The sequence below is a fragment of the Vanessa atalanta genome, chromosome 1 (genome assembly GCF_905147765.1).
Source record: "Vanessa atalanta chromosome 1, ilVanAtal1.2, whole genome shotgun sequence".
In the NCBI taxonomy this organism is placed as follows: domain Eukaryota; kingdom Metazoa; phylum Arthropoda; class Insecta; order Lepidoptera; family Nymphalidae; genus Vanessa; species Vanessa atalanta.
This window is the reverse complement of record NC_061871.1, coordinates 4,242,259-4,259,790: the sequence shown is the minus strand read 5'-3', so window position 1 is coordinate 4,259,790 and position 17,532 is coordinate 4,242,259. Positions and strand designations below refer to the sequence as shown.

The following is a 17,532-nucleotide window of genomic DNA, read 5'->3' as shown; positions in this document are numbered from 1 at the left end:
ACAAAAGGGGAAAAGCTTGTTTTAATCCATTTAAATTTCATGTTACTTTTAACATAAAGATCTTTCTAATTTATTCAACACACAGTCTTAGTCTAACACATTGATATGAAGAAGAAACTGCTGTGTTTTACCTGATATAAGTAAAAATGTTATCTCACACTGTAAATATCTCACTGCAAACAAATGCCTCCTAACTGCTTGAGGAGGACTGTATTCCATGCTGGCTCACTTGAGGATAAACTTGTGACAGAATTTCATCCGATACAAGAAGGTGTGCCGCACGATATTTTCTTTCAACATCGATGAAAAGTTCAGTTCAGCAACTAGCACAGGCTTGGCTCGTAAACTTCGGTTTCAATTCTCGCGCTCAAGACATTTACCGCTTATATATAATAAAATAAGGCTTAGAGCTATAAGCGAGGAAGTTCTCACCACGTCCTTTTTATCGAAAATGATTAAAACACAGAGACACGTAAATAATTTAGTTTCTTGTTTGTATTTGGACACGCAACCTTTGTGTAGGATTCGTACGTTCTATCTATCTATTCATCATCGCGATTAGTAAACAACTAATCAATAAAACATAATTGATATTGCCCCAATAGTTCAGTACAGAAAGACTTATTTTTCCGCCAAAATAGAGTGGATGATAAGAAATTAGACTAAGCAATAACTAGGTTAGCTAGGACTTTTTATGGTGGTAAGGCTTCGTGCAATTCAATCGGTATGGTCCACTCATCATATATTTTATCTCCAAATTGCAATACTTACTATTTATGAGTATTGTAGAGTTTGAAGGTTGAGTTAGCCAGTTAAACTACTAGCCAGTTAAACAAGGGACATAACATCTTAGCTCCCAGTTGATGGCGAATTGACAATGTAAAGATTGAGGATGGTTTCCTTACTGTACCAATGTTGATCTTGTCGGTTTGCCTGAAAAAAATATAGAAAGTAACCCTACTACCTACCATAGATTATATTATATGTATATTATGTAAAATAAATTAATAGTTCATTTATTTTATTTATCCGGTGTAAGTGCTGTGAAGAGGCCCTAAGTAATAAATATCGGATTTATTTTGAAGAAACACAAATCGAATCCGGTATCGTGACGGACACCAGAGTTATAAAATTGTATTAGAGTTTAGTCGGCACGAATTTTAATTTAAGTGAATGTACCTCGTTAATTAGTGCCTCTGTATTGGACGTTTTAATATCGGCTCCGTAGTTTGGTAGCTGGTATTATGTAAATTAATGTATCGAAAAAAATATATTATTAGTTCATGTCTGAGACCTTTCGATTAAAAATTATGACATATTCGTAATAATTCATTGATATGTCTTAGTATCAAATGGTCGTGACATACGACGAGAAACGAATTTCAATATACTATGAAAACGTTTACGTTTTATGGTTCGCATTTTAATTAATTGCTATTTTCGCCTCTTGCGTGAGAGTCTGAGAGAGATAGATCAGTGGATTTTTAATCCGCTTAGTTTTTGTTCATAAATAATTCATCATGTGCTCAATGGTGACGGAAGACATCAAGAGGTGGCCTACATTTATAGTTTTTAAATGAAAGATTATCCGTTTTGCAAGCCACCTTAGTCGCATGGCGCAATAAGTTTCAAATTACTTTATTTTAAAAGAAGAAGCCTTTTCCCAGCTGTTAGATCATTTGAGGGCTGTTCCATTTAATACCTGCCTCTTTGACTCTTGGACTTGTTGTACTAGTGGATAGATATGACAATAACTGGTCTAAACAAAATTTCCATTTTTTTATCCGCTCTGATGCTTGAGTACTACGACATAAAATTAAAATTATAGAATTCGTTCTATTCATTAAATAACTAGGATAAAAGGAGACAAAATTCTTTAATTTCATCAAGTAACCCTAAAAGTATGCCAAACTCTATCTTTTGAATCATAAGCTAATAATATAAGCTATCTTATAGCTAGCAAATTAAAATATTCACAGATTACTTAAATCTTTGGCCGCTATCACAGTTGCAACAACAACAAAGTTGTAAGCCAAGAAGACCACAGAATTCTCAATTCCAAAGTCCGACTTGCAAGTCGTCACTTGGTCAGATTATTAACTATATTTTGTCGTGGTAAATTAAAAAATATATATATACAATTTTAATCCTAGACCTTATATTCAATTAAAAAAGTAAAATCGATTTAATTTCGAATCGATTTCAATAAATATATTAATTTATATTCGATTGTTATTACGTTTAAGTATTTTACATATTGCATATTTGCAAACAGGTGCATTTTACTTAAATTTATTTCAATACCAATTATTGTTGTCAAAGATATAATAAGCAGTCGTGAAAACTGACGTACACACAAGGTGCAAACTATTATTGTTAAATAAATTGTGTATCCTCAAACTTCTCTCTTTAGCGATTGTTTTTAAAAGAGATTATTTTAACGAGAGATTCTATGTTGTAAACTGATTTTGATGAAATTTGTTACGAAGCCAGCTTTAACCCCAAGGACGGGCATTGGCTTTTTATATCCTTTCAGGGGGTAATGTAGGAGATAAGGGGCAGTTTACAAGTTCTTAAAGCATTTTCGTCACAGACTGCATTCCACTTGGGCGGAGCCGTGGGTTATTTATATATTATACTCTGCGCTAACAACCTGTGGGTTGCGACCTTTTCCGATTATAATGTCAAGGTGGTTTTTTTATCTATTTATATAAAGCTATAATTAAATTTATTATTTTTTTAATCATAGCATCACTCCATTTTTTGTATTACATGTAAGAGTCGAGCTTAGTTACTGGGATATTTTTATTCTTGTAGGTGACAAAAATGTATCCCTAGGTAATGCACATCTTCATCAAGGCCCTTTATCTTTTTCTAGCTTACTAAAATATATGTTTCTACCAGGGCACCGTTTGATTCATATTTATAAAGACATTACGATGTACGTCAGTGAGGCCTTAATGTAAACATTTCTTCTCAACGATTAAAATACAACAACAAAAAAAAACGATGTTTTTTGATTGTTAAATTAGAGAAACATTTGGCTTTAATTATTTAATTAACAATGATTCTTTATATACTTTAATTCCCAACGTTTGGTCTGTCTAGGGGTCAGTCTTTTCGCAGCAGAACTCCCGCAACGCAATTATTTCTCTAAATATCATTATAATATACACTAGTAAATACTTCAATGTTTAAAGGTTAAAATAAAGGACGATAAACATTTCTTCATGAATGATATTTATTTCATTTGTTTTGTTTTGTTTTCATTCTTTTAAAGTTGTCAATTAAATGAAATATTAAATTTAAAAGCTGTAGTATGGCTTATATTTTGTACAGTTAGAGATTGCTATACGCGATAAAATGTAATAAAGAATCGATGTTTATTTATCTCCTTGCTTGCGCCGGGCAACTGCTCGTTTTACGATACATCTGCCGAGTTTCACGCTTGCTCTTTCCAATTTTCCATCGGCCCTTTCATACATCGTCATAAAACTTTATGTTTTCTAAAAGATTCGCCGTGATGTCCATACTCTGGAATTGGTCACGCCGTCTCAGAAACATTTTTTTTTATTAGAACGGAATATGGTAACTACACAATTGAATTAGAGGTCATATTTGTTTGCAGCGAAAATAGCCATTGTCGTATGAGCACGCAGGTGTCGTATGCTGCAAGCGACCAGTGCGTCACGCATATAAGTCAGCGTTGAATAATTCTTTGGAGGTGCTTATTAAAATATTTGTTGTTCAGCCGTTATTTATTTGTATATGTTAAGAAGCTTTGTGGTTCGCCGGCGGACATTCTTGCTGACGTATGTAGGTGGCACGCTGGCCTGTGGATCTCTTCATGCAGCCGTGATCAGTTTCTCTCGTGTTGCAATTTTTGTTTTCTTGAAAAATGAGATTTCTTTTTACGACATAAATATCTGTACAGTCAAATCTAAATTTGTACTAGCAGTTCAGACAATAGGTAATATTTGTTTTATAAAAGTTATTTCTGTTCCTTTGACAGACGTTATTACAAATTAATTGCTGCTCTTAAATGCCTTAAAATATTAAGTCAAAATATTATATTCATAAATATATTTCTGGGCAACATAATAGTTTATTAACTATATTATATTTCCATAAAAAAATTCAATGTTTGTTTCTTGGAGTAACCAAAAAGGGGGATAGAGGATATTGTACAGTGGATTTTTTTGTAATATGTGTAGTATTAAGTATAGGAACAAATAGAAAAAAATATTTAATTAAATATTCGATTATTTTTTATACTCTTACTAGCATACGTGCATATACCATATATAAATCAATTAAACCAAACCTCCGTAAAAGACTTCCACACAGTTCCTTACATAGAACGGATCAAGTTGGGAGGAAAAATAAATTAAGCATCGCACCGCTCGAAGATTAACTGTTAAAACATTATGGACCATACCATTTTTATCTCCTTCGAATCTCGAAAGAGTCCGGTCGCCGCAGACGATCCGGCGCAGTGGGAATGGGACGAAGTACCCGTGTGGGAAAAGGATCACGCATTCGACCGTCAGAGGTCGAATATAAATGTGGAATGTTTATGGTTCTACCGTTTTATTTTATTCCCGGTCCGGCGAAGTATTAAATATTGTTTCAATTGAAAGCGGACAGATCAGACGGTTAGTCTAATGAAGAATAATAAAAGTTGAAGTTTGATTAAGTTCCATTTGCAAAGATATCACGATCTGAGATGTTGGCTGCTGATACTACCGTGTTACGGTATTAGATATCGAGCCGATTGCTTTAATTGTGCATAAATAAAGATTAGAGCGCTCGATTCATTTCAACTGCTTCTGCACTAACACTTAAATATTTTTAATTGTATCACGTATGTGGAAATTGTTTTATGATGTCTATTCGCTTCTGAAATTAACATATTCATATACATTTTTACAGCATTTGCATTAAATTTTAGTAAAATAGAATATTCGTATGTTTTTTAAATAGTATTCTGTTCTTAATACAATGATGGACGTGAAACAATGGATATAATCCTAGCAAGCCGTAACGAGTTGAAGGCACGTATCTATACTCGTATATTTGCAGATGATGTCATGTGAGTTAAATAATTGATTAAATTAGATATAATTTCCAATATTTATGATAATTTTATGTAAGTAATATTTGAACAGCATATTATATCCAGATAGATAGTACTGCTCACGACTATTGCCCTAAAACCTTTTTGGTTTATGGATATGGATAAAAATTGGAGCGAAACAAAATACTGTCTGGATTTTCCTTTTATCTAGTCTTAGTCTTCGCTAATTCCAAATTTTATTAATACATAAATTGTAAAACTATTAGCCATTACAAGCCAATATGGAACTTGGTCGTAACAAAAAATACATTGAATTAAATACTATTATTTTTCCGTGAAGTGAAATTAAATTAACTAAAAAGTATTTTTGATCCTAGTCTGTTCTACTTTTTCAAACTCATATCGAAAACCTTTATTCTTTAATCACTAAACTCAGTTAGATTAATAGCGTTCAGAGCAGTTGTTGTCATATTTTCGTTCATATATACCCATAAAATTTTCACATATAGCCGAATGTAGCTGTACGACCGCCCGCGAACAAAGGCTTTGTCGCCACTGCTTTCAACTACAGCCGAGCCACTCCGCATTGTGTCGCGATTAGTCGCGGCGCCGGACGAATGTGTCGCGTGTTGTGACACTGTGACAGCGTAGAGCACAACACAAGCGCCGACAGAGACACCGCTGTTTGCATTGTACTACGTGCCGTGACATACCGCTTGTGACCGCCGCCGATGCCATACAATCTTTTATGGACCTAAGCTTTGTTGGCCAATGAAAGCGTTTACAGTTACATAAGATCTATGTACACACATACCATTGTAAAGATGTACTGAAATTATGTTCTCGTATACGTGACGTTGCAAATGTCTGAAGCGATTTGCATTTGAAACGTATGAATAATTTCATTCCAAAAAGACGTTTACTGTTTACAGATCAATGTTAATATGTACTGGTGCTTTCACCGAAATAATTTTTTCATACATCTATTGATTTTTGATATCCTCGTAAGAATGGGTAACTATAAAACTTTAATAAAGGTTCTTCAGCTTAGAAGGGTAGGCTCTTTGCCGGCCTTTATAATAAGTATTAAACAGAATAATTACCGCTTTAATGTTAAAAGATTAAAAATTATCTACTCATGTTCATTTTTTTGATATTTTATAACTTCTTTGGTACAATTTTTATTTATTGGTTTGATTTATCTTTCCATATTTTACTTTTGTGGGTTTTTAACTAAAATGTATTAGTATTTTTTGTTATGCCTAATTGAAATCTGCTTAATATATATAATAAACATAAAACTTATACCTACTAGAAGACGCAGCGCTTTTAGGAGGTTTTAGTATACAATTAAACATAGTCAAGCACGACAACGTCTGCTTATCGTTTTTATTTGTATATATATATAGTAATTATTTAACGTCCAAAGTTTATTACATAATCTTTATAAAAAAATTGCCGTAGTTAAAAACGTACTGATACGCAGACAGCTACTTTTAGAAATACATAATTGTTACAAAAACACTTCAGGTTTTTGCTTTTTCCGCTTCGTAGCTTCGTATTAAGGATACAAATTAGTATGATATAAAAAAGTCCCCTAATGTCTTTCTATGTTTCTACATTATGCAACATTGGATTTTTTCATATAATTTAATTAATATGAATGTGTTTTGTGCAATGTGAATGTTTTATTCAGGTAATTAATTATGTGAACAGCGAAAATAATAATATTTGAAATCATTTATATGTAGATATACGATATATATGTATATAATGTTTTATAATACAATATGAATCGGGATTAAATATTTTACTAAATTAGTATTAAATCATACTTAAAAAAATTGTAGATACGTTGCATACGTTTTTATTCAGTGTTGACATTTCATAACTCTTACATTACATTACATTAGAAGCCTGTAAATTTCCCACTGCTGGGCTAAGGCTTCCTCTCCCTTTGAGGAGAAAGTTAGGAGAATATTCCACCACGCTGCTCCAATGCGGCTTGGTGGAATACACATGTAGCAGAATTTCGTTGAAATTAGCCACATGCAGGTTTCCTCACGATGTTTTCCTTCACCGCCGAGCACGAGATGAATTATAAATACAAATTAAGCACATGAAATTCAGTGGTGCCTGCCTGGGTTTGAACCCGAAATCATCGGTTAAGATGCACGCGTTCTAATCACTGGGCCATCTCGGATCATTGGGCCATCTCGGCTCATATTATAACTCCTAATTCTTTTAATGAATAAAAATCTGTTTCTATAGCTAATTGTTTTTTTTTCAAAACAAATGGAATAGAGTAGATTAAAGTTTCAGTTTTAGACTAAGTTCGTCCATCTTAAGAACTAGGATATAGAGCTCATTCGATTACGATGTCGTGATTAACTCTTTTTTATAAGCGTTTAATTTTGTCTTATTACGAGTATGCGAATAATGGGTTGAATCTTGCGTTTCAATTTAAATGAAACCCAACTGATTAAGTTGTAATTTTGCGCAAAGTATTGGTATCAGTGATAACAAAATTAACTTAATTCGATTAATTTATTGGATCGAATAAAAGTATTAATTTTTAAAGTTTTTTTGTTAATTTTATTATGCAATCAAAAAAAGAATACATCATAAATAGTTGAATACTTCAATAGTGTTGACCACTAAAGTCAACGTTTAAGTATTACAAATATTTTTTATTATTTCATATAATAACGAACTTATTCGTTATAGATATTTTTTCTTTTCTATTGTTTTATTAAATATTTTAAAATGAAGCTTTAATTTCGATATGTGAGATTTTTTGACTTATTATTGATATTCAATTTTATATAGATCATGCTATTTTTGTGAATGTAAAAAATGTATATTGTTAGTGTACATAAACAAACAAATAAATAAAAAAATATATTATTTATAACAGGAATTACGTTGCATTAGAAAAAGAAAATCATATTGGTGCTAGAATATTTTACGAATATAATTTATTTTTATAAGAATTTCAAACCATCGCCATAATTATAAATCGCATTTCGGACCTATGTATTTGTTTTTTTTACTGATTACTCGAAAACCGTCAGACCTATTAAGGTACTACTCATACATTGTAAATATTTTTAGAAAGTAATACGTCACATACTTCAAAAAGCTTATATTGTAGTTACTACATTTCGCCTGCGTCTTAGGAGTGGATGGGATGGGGTACATGGTTGTAGGATTTAGGTATAATAAATGCCTAGCCTTTGTCCTTGCTTTGGTTCAGTGGTTTAGCAGTTAAATCGTAACAGACAGATGGAGTACTATTACATTTATCATATTAGTATAGATTTAACAACAGCAAAATGGTTATTCGGATATGAATAATAAAAATATTTTACAGATATTTAAGTTCTATTTAACGTTTATTTGATTGAGGTTTATGCATGTGGGTTATTTTCACCCTTTTCTTAGGATATTAATTAGTTTGCATTTGAGTAATCCAGTGTAATGTACAGACACATTAGACGTAAAAGGTTTTATGATTGACATAGCATTGACGGTGTATAAGACGCCTAATATTTCTATAATTGTCAAATTCATTGAAATTTATAATTGTATATAGTCAGCGTTGACCACTCACTGTCAATTCGTCCATTTTCCTGTTTGCTTTTTAAATTCGACAAATTCGAAATTTGAAATTTACATATCAATTATATCCAAATAAATAATAATAGTCTCCGAAATTACAAAAGAGATTTTAAAAATATCAATTAAAATACACAATAACTAATGTTAGTTATCTTAAAACACTTGAACGTGGAGTAATAAAAGATATTTATACGATTATTATCAATTATTTTATATTTATGGCGGTATTAATAGTTCCATTGACATTTGTTTGTACATCATGAATAGGACTTATAGAGACTGACATTAGGTTTATTTAAAAATATAAATTAAATTAGTCTGATTGAGTTGAAATAATAAAAACATAACAACGGTTAACGTACATAGTGTATTTCTCTTTACTACAATTACAATAAATTATATATCTTATAATTAAATATGAGTCTTTACATATTTACAAATGCTGATCTAACACAAGTATCACAGTTTAATAAAAATAATATTAATAATACTTTTTTTATCTATTAATAAGGGAATATAATCGTTTTTATAATAATAAAAAAATGACTCTTTTCTTCGTTATTTTTGAAATTGTTTTTGCAGATATTTATCCTGAAAAAGAAAAAAGTTATTTATACTTTTTATCATGGTAATTTTTTTTCTAAAATATTAAAATTATAAAGGTTGCCTAGGAAAGATTGCTTTAAAAGATAATCCTTCTTCAATCCTTTGCATCCCCTAGATTATAACTGTTTATTTTGTATCTGTGCAATCAAGTTAACTAACAGACCGTGATAAAACATACTTTGATCTACCATACATTTCCTCAGGTTGTAAGTTATCTGTGCTTAATATATTTATTTAATTGCACTACTACCCGGTTATTTTGTTAATAATGAATAGTTAAAAAACTAACCTAAAATAAGTAAATCGGATTTTATTATTAGTTTGAAACAATTAAATAGTATATAATATTATACTTTTATATTTAATATTATTAATCTTTTTACATCTTATATTTTTTTATTTAAACTGCCTCTGGTTCTTTATAAGTGATAGCAAATGTCCGGAATATTCATATTACACATAGAATTGATTAATTTATAATTCAATAGTAAAAATGTTGCCAGTATTCTTAATTTAATTTAATGCTGCATAAAACATTTGTATAGAAATAGTTTTTGAATATTAATCTCTATCTGTTTAAATTTTTAATATAATATTTTTCAAATATTTGGAAAGTATGCAAGAGAAAGTAACTATAAAGACTTTTTTCGAGTTTTTATGTCAAGAGGAATATTTTCGAAATCTTCTTAACAGTGTTTAATTATTAGTAACTAAAAAATCAGCTAAATAATTGATTACATTTATAATTGAAATTAAAGATTAATTTCGCCTTGTTTTATTTTAAAGCGAAATCGTTTAAATGTTTCATAAATAGTAATTGTATTGCAAAATCTTTTAAGACATTGTTTTTAGCGTGCCTTAGCTCCTAATGATAATTTGGCTAAGGGTAAGGTACAAAATAAAAATATAAATGTTTTTTTCTTACCTTAATTAGGTCCACATTTTAACAGCTTTAAATATAATATTGCTGTAAAATTCTGAATTCCCACCGATGCTACTAACATTTACTAATGCACTAACACAGTATGATTAAGGCTTAATATAATTTGCCTTTATAGTTCCTTAAAACTAAACCTCACTTCTCTCTTGATATCCATGATGTACCTGTTAACAAAGAGATAACGATTTATTCATTTATTTATAGCGACGTATACACAATATTTAAATAATAAGTCAGTCTAATTGAATTTCTAAATAATTAGATATTTTATTAGTATTATTTTTTAAATTAATAATAATATTAGCGTATTAAGGATAATATATAAACTTCTTGAAAATGACGATGCAGACATATAATTATTTTCGATCGTTATTTACCGTGTTCCAATTTCGAATAAATGATATTTGAAAATTAAAAATAGACTTTTCTATTGTATTTTGGCGGGAACAGAAGAAATTATGAAAATATTGACGGCAACAATGCCGGCAGCATTGCCATCGGTCTGGTGCCTCCGTTGGCTATGGCTATTTTATATTATTATCATCTAAATTTTAGGTCAGGTAAGGTCCTAAATGCGATTAAATTTTTAGATTTCAATATATTAGAAATTCATTTATTATAAGAATACGTATATATTGTACAAAAAAACCTTCTATTAATTTTTTTTATTTTTTATTTTACTTCTATATTTCTGTAGTATTAACGTATTTACAATTACTGTAATTATATTAGAATTTAAGATTAAAAATATATATATAAATAATTTCCTAATGGAAATATTTTGAAATGGAAATAATATTTCAGATAATATTACACATCCAGCACATTCCTATAGATATGGTCTATAGTAGTGTGTGTATTTGCTCTATTGTATGTGATATTAAGTCCCCAATGAGACTTCTCAATATAAAAGAATGTTTTGTTCTTGGTTGTTATTTAACCTCACGGTAGCCGGTAGGTGTTTTAATGTGTAGATATATATACAAAATATAAATATATACCTAGGTATGTATCGAAGTAATGTTGAAGTCATAAGTTCCATATAAATTTAGTATTTGAGTACGTGGATGACTTACATTGGATCCAGTAGGAGGCGCTGCGATTGGAAACTAAATAAAACTGTCATTTCATCCAGTAGAAGTATTTTATATTATTTATATAGTTATATATAAATATATAAACGTTTGAGAATAATTTAAAAAGTATTATATAGAGTAAGCCACGCGTAACAGTCATAGAGATGAAATGATTGTTCATATAAGGTACAGTTAAAAAACCCGGCTCAAATTAGAATTGTATTACACGATTATTTAAGATAAAAAAATATATATATTTAAAAAAATAGAAGTCTTTAAGTTTGAAAAACACCGCTGCAAGATGGGAGTTTGTGTGAGAAAAAACACGTGCATGAACGAAGCAAAAACGCCGAACCCTGCGCCGAACCCTAATGAATAGTATAAGGAAAAGCGAACACTGAATGACAGTGACATATTCAATCGTTTAAATCTAGTAATATATATTATGTAGACAAGGCTTGTAATAAAATAGCAAGTTGCTAGTTTTATAGGTTCTACTTCAAACAAAATTTACAAGGAAAATACGCTGTAGGTAATTTTATATTTTTAAATTTAGTTATTATTTATGATTTATATTGTAAAGCAAATAAGAATGATATACACTTTTGTTTTTATCTTAAAGTTAAATTTTACTTGCGGATAATGATACAAAAAATATAGCGGTCAATAACCTAAATAATCAGAAATAAAGCAGTAATTTTCGCGTGCCTAAAACTAACCATGGTTTTTAATAATAGTGTTACAAGGACAAAAAAATAATATTGAACTAGATATTTAAATAGCTGTCAGTTGTTTTTATTAAAATTCAACGTGTCGTGTATCGGATGAAAATTTGTAAGATGAATGTATAGCCTTTGATGTACCTAATATCCCGCAATGAAGTAGAATGGTGGGATAAGATTCAAAAGGCGGGATGACCGTTAACCATCAGTGGGGCGCTTAGAGGCTATTTAACCTACTGTACACTAAGAACGACACCGAATATAATTTTAATATTGATATCAAAATGTCTGGTTTGAGTCCTTCTTATTATTAATAAAAAAAATGTTAAAATTTAATACTTAGTTCTTTTAGTAATAGGTAACTTAACAAGGAAGGAGAACATTTTATTTATATTAATTTATTATCAATTTTATGTGCACGTGTAAATACGTACACAGAGCTCAAGACTGAACGTTATGAATCAACTACCGAGCTATTAAAATAGGAAGGCGATGCTAAAACGCATAGACCGAAACAATAGACCGTCGTTGGTTCGGTGAAATATTTACGTTGTTGACTTAAATAAGTTACATGGAAAACAAAATACTGTATGTTATGCCGCATGGAATCATTCTGCATAAAGTCCTGTATATAGTTCTGTAAAATGTCCTTAAATCGGGCAAAATATTAACAGGTATGTACACAAATAGATATTACAGTCGCAAGTAATTGTATGTATTTAGGTAACATTAGCACCTACTTACTAAATATAATTTGACAAATAATATTTACTTCATACTTTAATTTAATATTTCTTTTTGTAGAAAATTAATAAAGAGGAAATAAGTAATTTTTCATAGTATTTGGGTTTTGAAGACCATTAAACTGAAATCGACGTAAACCGATTTAAGTCCAATGAACAACCTGGAACTTTGCGGTAAAGATGAAACAGATATAACCGATTATGTGCAGTTTTTTTATATTATACCGTCAAATTAGGATTTCTCATGGTGGTTTTTTTTCTGTAACTTGAACACTAGGCAAGTTTAGTCATATGGTATTTACTTACTCTGCTTAATATATTTCTTTTCTTGCAAAATATTTTAAGATTTGTTCAACTATATTTTGCACGCAGCTTTTACGTCACAGATATGAAAAAAGAATTATCAATATATTAGTGTAGCTTTTATGTAATATTATACATGTTAACTGAATTAGTTTATTTAATAATTAATATTAATATAATGTTGTAATATGTTTTATATATTCTTACCGTTCATGAATTGAGCGTGTAATGTGAAAATTGACTGGTATCTCTCCACGTCCAAAGAGGAGGCAGGCAAGATTGTTGTAGACCGGCTAGAAGTTCGGCGTGATATCGCTGCGCTGCCAGCAAATACGGCGTTGGAGATAATGGCATTGGACAATGCGGTTGCTGGACCATAGGAGGCGAAGGAGAGGACCGCCGAGGCTCAGGTTCCAATAATGCATCTATCGTGAATGCTCGACGAGGTCGCGGTACCGTCGGCAGCAATGCTGCCGTGTCTGGTGCCTCCGTTGGCTCTGGACTGAGTCTTGGGCACAGATTAATAGATGGTGCGAACATTCCTCCCGACATTCCTCCTGGATTAGAATTCGCCTGGCGTGCTAAGAAAGCTCTGTTAAAAGTCGCTAGCGCCGCTAATTCTGCATTCAAACTATCTTTTTCGCCTTTGTGTAGCTTAAATCGCTTTCGGCGACGTAGAAGTGAGCCATTTTCAAACATGTCAAATGCCTGCGGGTGAAGCGTCCAGTAGGCACCCTTGCCTGGTCTGTCCGGGCGCCGAGGTACTTTCACGAAGCAGTCGTTAAACGAAAGGTTATGTCGCAGGGAATTCTGCCAGCGCTGGGTATTCCGTCTATAGTAAGGGAACCGATCAGTGATAAACCTATATATTTCTGATAAAGGTAGCATTCGCTCCGGCGAACTCCAAATAGCCATCGCAGTGAGGGCGATATAAGAAAAAGGTGGTTTCTGATCGCCGTAGGACTCGCGCGTCGGCCTCGGCATCGCTTAGCACTTTTCCAATTTGAAATGTTTCGTTTGTCACGTCGGTAATGATATTTCAAGCAAGTAAGCAACACGTCTCTCACTGGTTAATATAAGATAAGGACTGGGCGAAAGAGCGAGAGTGCGTGCGCGAGGCGGGCGGGGCCGCGTTGCGAGGCCCGCCCTGCGCCGACTGCACCAATCGCTAGGCGTTCAGTTTGTTTGTTGTTTTTGTCGGCTCTGGACCCGTTACAGAAGAATTTAAATTGTTATCACGTTTACATTATACAAAATTTATTCGACATCGACACTTGAGCTTGTTACGAAATTGCAATGATTAAAGAACTTGGTGCTTATTGATATGAGAGAGCTGAAAATAATGATTGGAGATGAACACTATTAATAGATGTGGGTAGAGCTTTATTTCTCATCGATAACAATTTCCTCAGAATACATTTCAAAATTATTATAACTTCGTGATTAATTTGGAGTACGTTATGAATAAAATATTAATAAATAACATTATTTATTAAATATAATACCATTAATTCGTAAATCAAATAAAAATTAAAGTATTTAAACGAAACTTACATTTAATGTTCATATTTTGCAACTTTAACAATTAGTATCTACATTACATAGCAATACAAGCTCTATATTATTGGTTATGATTAACATTATTGGCGGATATCTAACTTTATCTTAATTCAAAATTATAAAGGATATTTTTTTATAATTTGGCATGGTGAATAAGCAAATGGACCCACTGATGGTAAGTGGTCACCAGTGCTCATTGGCTTTGGCATCGTACGAAATTTTAACTATTAGGTATGTACTTACTTACATTGCTAATGTGCCACCAAACTTGGAAACTGAGATGTTATGTCTATTATGCCTGTAGCTTTTAAACCAGTACAAAATAGTACTAAGTCTTGTCGCTTGCTAGTAGAAAATATTATGAGTATATGGTACCTACTCAGATGAGCACAAATCCGTACCACCAAGTAAAGTAAAGTATCTTTAGAATTGAATGTATATTACCAATTTTCATAAGCCCTTATAATAAAAAGAGTAGGTAATGCAAAATGGCATAAAATTAATGATATAATGATATGTTTTTACTATTTTTACAACAGTTCCAGGATGTTCACCCAGTGTTCAGTTAAATAAATTAATGTGTGTGATGCTCTTGCCATAACGATGTATTCAATTATGTATGAACTTTTACATGATGGCTAACCGATTCAGTAAATATTAAATTAAATACACCTTTTACTCGCCTGAAAGCGTTCAAGGTAAATTGAAAATAAACAAGTTAGCATGCGGCGCAATGTGCACATAAACTTTATTCATGTTAGAATATAATTTTTTATTGTTTAAATATGTCAGACAGAAGTGAGAGTTGTAAGCGAGGGCTACATAAATACGGGCCAGTCCTTCCTGACTAGTCTTATACAGTAATTTTCTCAATATATTATTCCAAGGAAACAAGTAAAATTGTATAGAGTAATATATACCTAAATAAGTATGTATAATATGTATGTACTTTGCTTGGTATATTTCTTTATACAAATTAGAGGTTTTTTATGCTCAGCCTAAAAATACAAAATTTTGGGTATTATTTTTTCGAATGTTATTTTTATATTAGAAAACCGTGCCTTTGAAGGCAAGTAAAATTTAATTCTACGCCTATGTTCTTAGGATTATTAGAGTTAAAGAGTAGAGTTAATATTTTGGTATGTGTTGCCCAGACACGTGTGCACTAGAAAATGTTCACTGTGTCTGAAATTTGTTAGATAGATACCATTATCATGCAATATTATGCACTTTAAACTTTTGCGATGTAGGTACTTCTACTGTCCCTGGTACTTGTATATATTTAAATATATATTATCACAGGCATCATAAAAAGTATACGGGAAGTAAACACATGCGAAAATATCTGCGTTAGCTTGAATACGTAAGCTGGAGTATTTCTTAGAACTTTAGATCAGTGAGGCTTGATCACATTTAACAAGAGTATTCTCAAAAATATTTTTCTGATTATGATCTAGTCATACTCAGAAGATACCAATGCGATTGAGAATGCACTACTTTTCTCCTAATTTCTTCAATTTGTTTGCCATAGCCATCATTGCCATGCCAAATGATTCCCTTCCTCTTGAGGATATGGGGTTTTGTCGCTTATTCCATTACGCTCGATCAACGCGGGTTTGTGGATACATAATTGTGGCAAAATGTTATCTGACACAATCATATTTCCTCACGAGGTATATATTTTTTGTAGTAACTAGTTTTTGTTTAGCTAATAAACCCATCGTCGCAATTAAAATGTTTATTTTCCTTAATTTCTATCGCTTCGCGTGCTAAACGATCCTATTGGTTTTTATTCGTCTACTGAATCTAAGAGTAAAAATAGTTATAGATAAACACAAGTCACAGTTGCGGATGTGTTTAACTATGTATATAATTATTTATCGAATAAATTGTCATGTCTATTGTGTGTCTTTGTATATAAGCTGTAAACTATTAAGTAATATATAAATTACATGTCTGAATTTTTTCTGAAAAAAAAAAAAACTTTTTTTTTAACCTAACTTTTTTTTTTTACTTGGTGGTAGGGCTTTGTGCAAGCCCGTCTGGGTAGGTACCACCCACTCATCAGATATTCTACCGCCAAATAACAGTACACTGTATTGTTGTGTTCCGGTTAGAAGGGTGAGTGAGCCAGTGTAATCACAGGCACAAGGGACATAACATCTTAGTTCCCAAGGTTGGTGGCTGTGAATGGTTAATATTTTTTACAGCGCCTTTGTCTATGGGCGGTGGTGACCACTTACCATCAGGTGGCCCATATGCTCGTCTGCCAACCAATACCATAAAAAAAAAACTATATAATTATAATATCATGCCTTTACAAGGGAGAATGCCTGAACTCTGCTTTCTGCTCGCGAGGGTGTTTTGTGGTCCAATCATTGGCTTCCTTAAATTAGTGTAGAACGTAGGTTGATGCAGATATGTAGGTACTTTATATAAAGATTAAATACCTTCATTTATAGTACATCTGACATACACCCAAGGATATTAAATACACAATTGTTTCTTTATGTCATAGGTAGGCTGGCGGACTCGCAAATGGGCCACCTGATGATATGTGGTAACCACTGCCCATAGCCATCAGTACCTACTGTAAGATATATTAATAGTTTCTCATATTTCCAATGTACCGTCAAACTTGGGAGCTAACATGTTATGTCACTTGTGCTATGCCGGTTGTGCACTGGCTGACTAATCATTCAAACCGGAACACAATAATACTCAGTATTGCTATTTGGCGGTAGAATATATCCTGATGAGTGGGTGTTCCTTACCCAGACAACAAACTCCCAAGTGTCACGTCAATAGTTTAAAATTTTAGTTGGAAAAACTGCGAGGCGTAGCTATATATTTTCTATATATACATATATCTCCTCGTTTATAA

General features: G+C 31.7%; 1 protein-coding gene across 1 annotated transcript; it reads right to left on the bottom strand.

Moving 5' to 3' along the window:
- Nucleotides 1-10,365: 10,365 nt before the first annotated feature.
- LOC125066247 (fork head domain-containing protein FD4-like) lies at nt 10,366-14,075 on the bottom strand. The gene is made up of 2 exons (XM_047674253.1): nt 13,296-14,075; nt 10,366-10,408 (listed from the first exon to the last, which is right to left on the bottom strand). The coding sequence occupies exon 1, from the start codon at nt 14,070-14,072 to the stop codon at nt 13,299-13,301; it is 774 nt and encodes a 257-aa protein (XP_047530209.1). The 5' UTR covers nt 14,073-14,075; the 3' UTR covers nt 10,366-10,408; nt 13,296-13,298.
- Nucleotides 14,076-17,532: the final 3,457 nt, after the last annotated feature.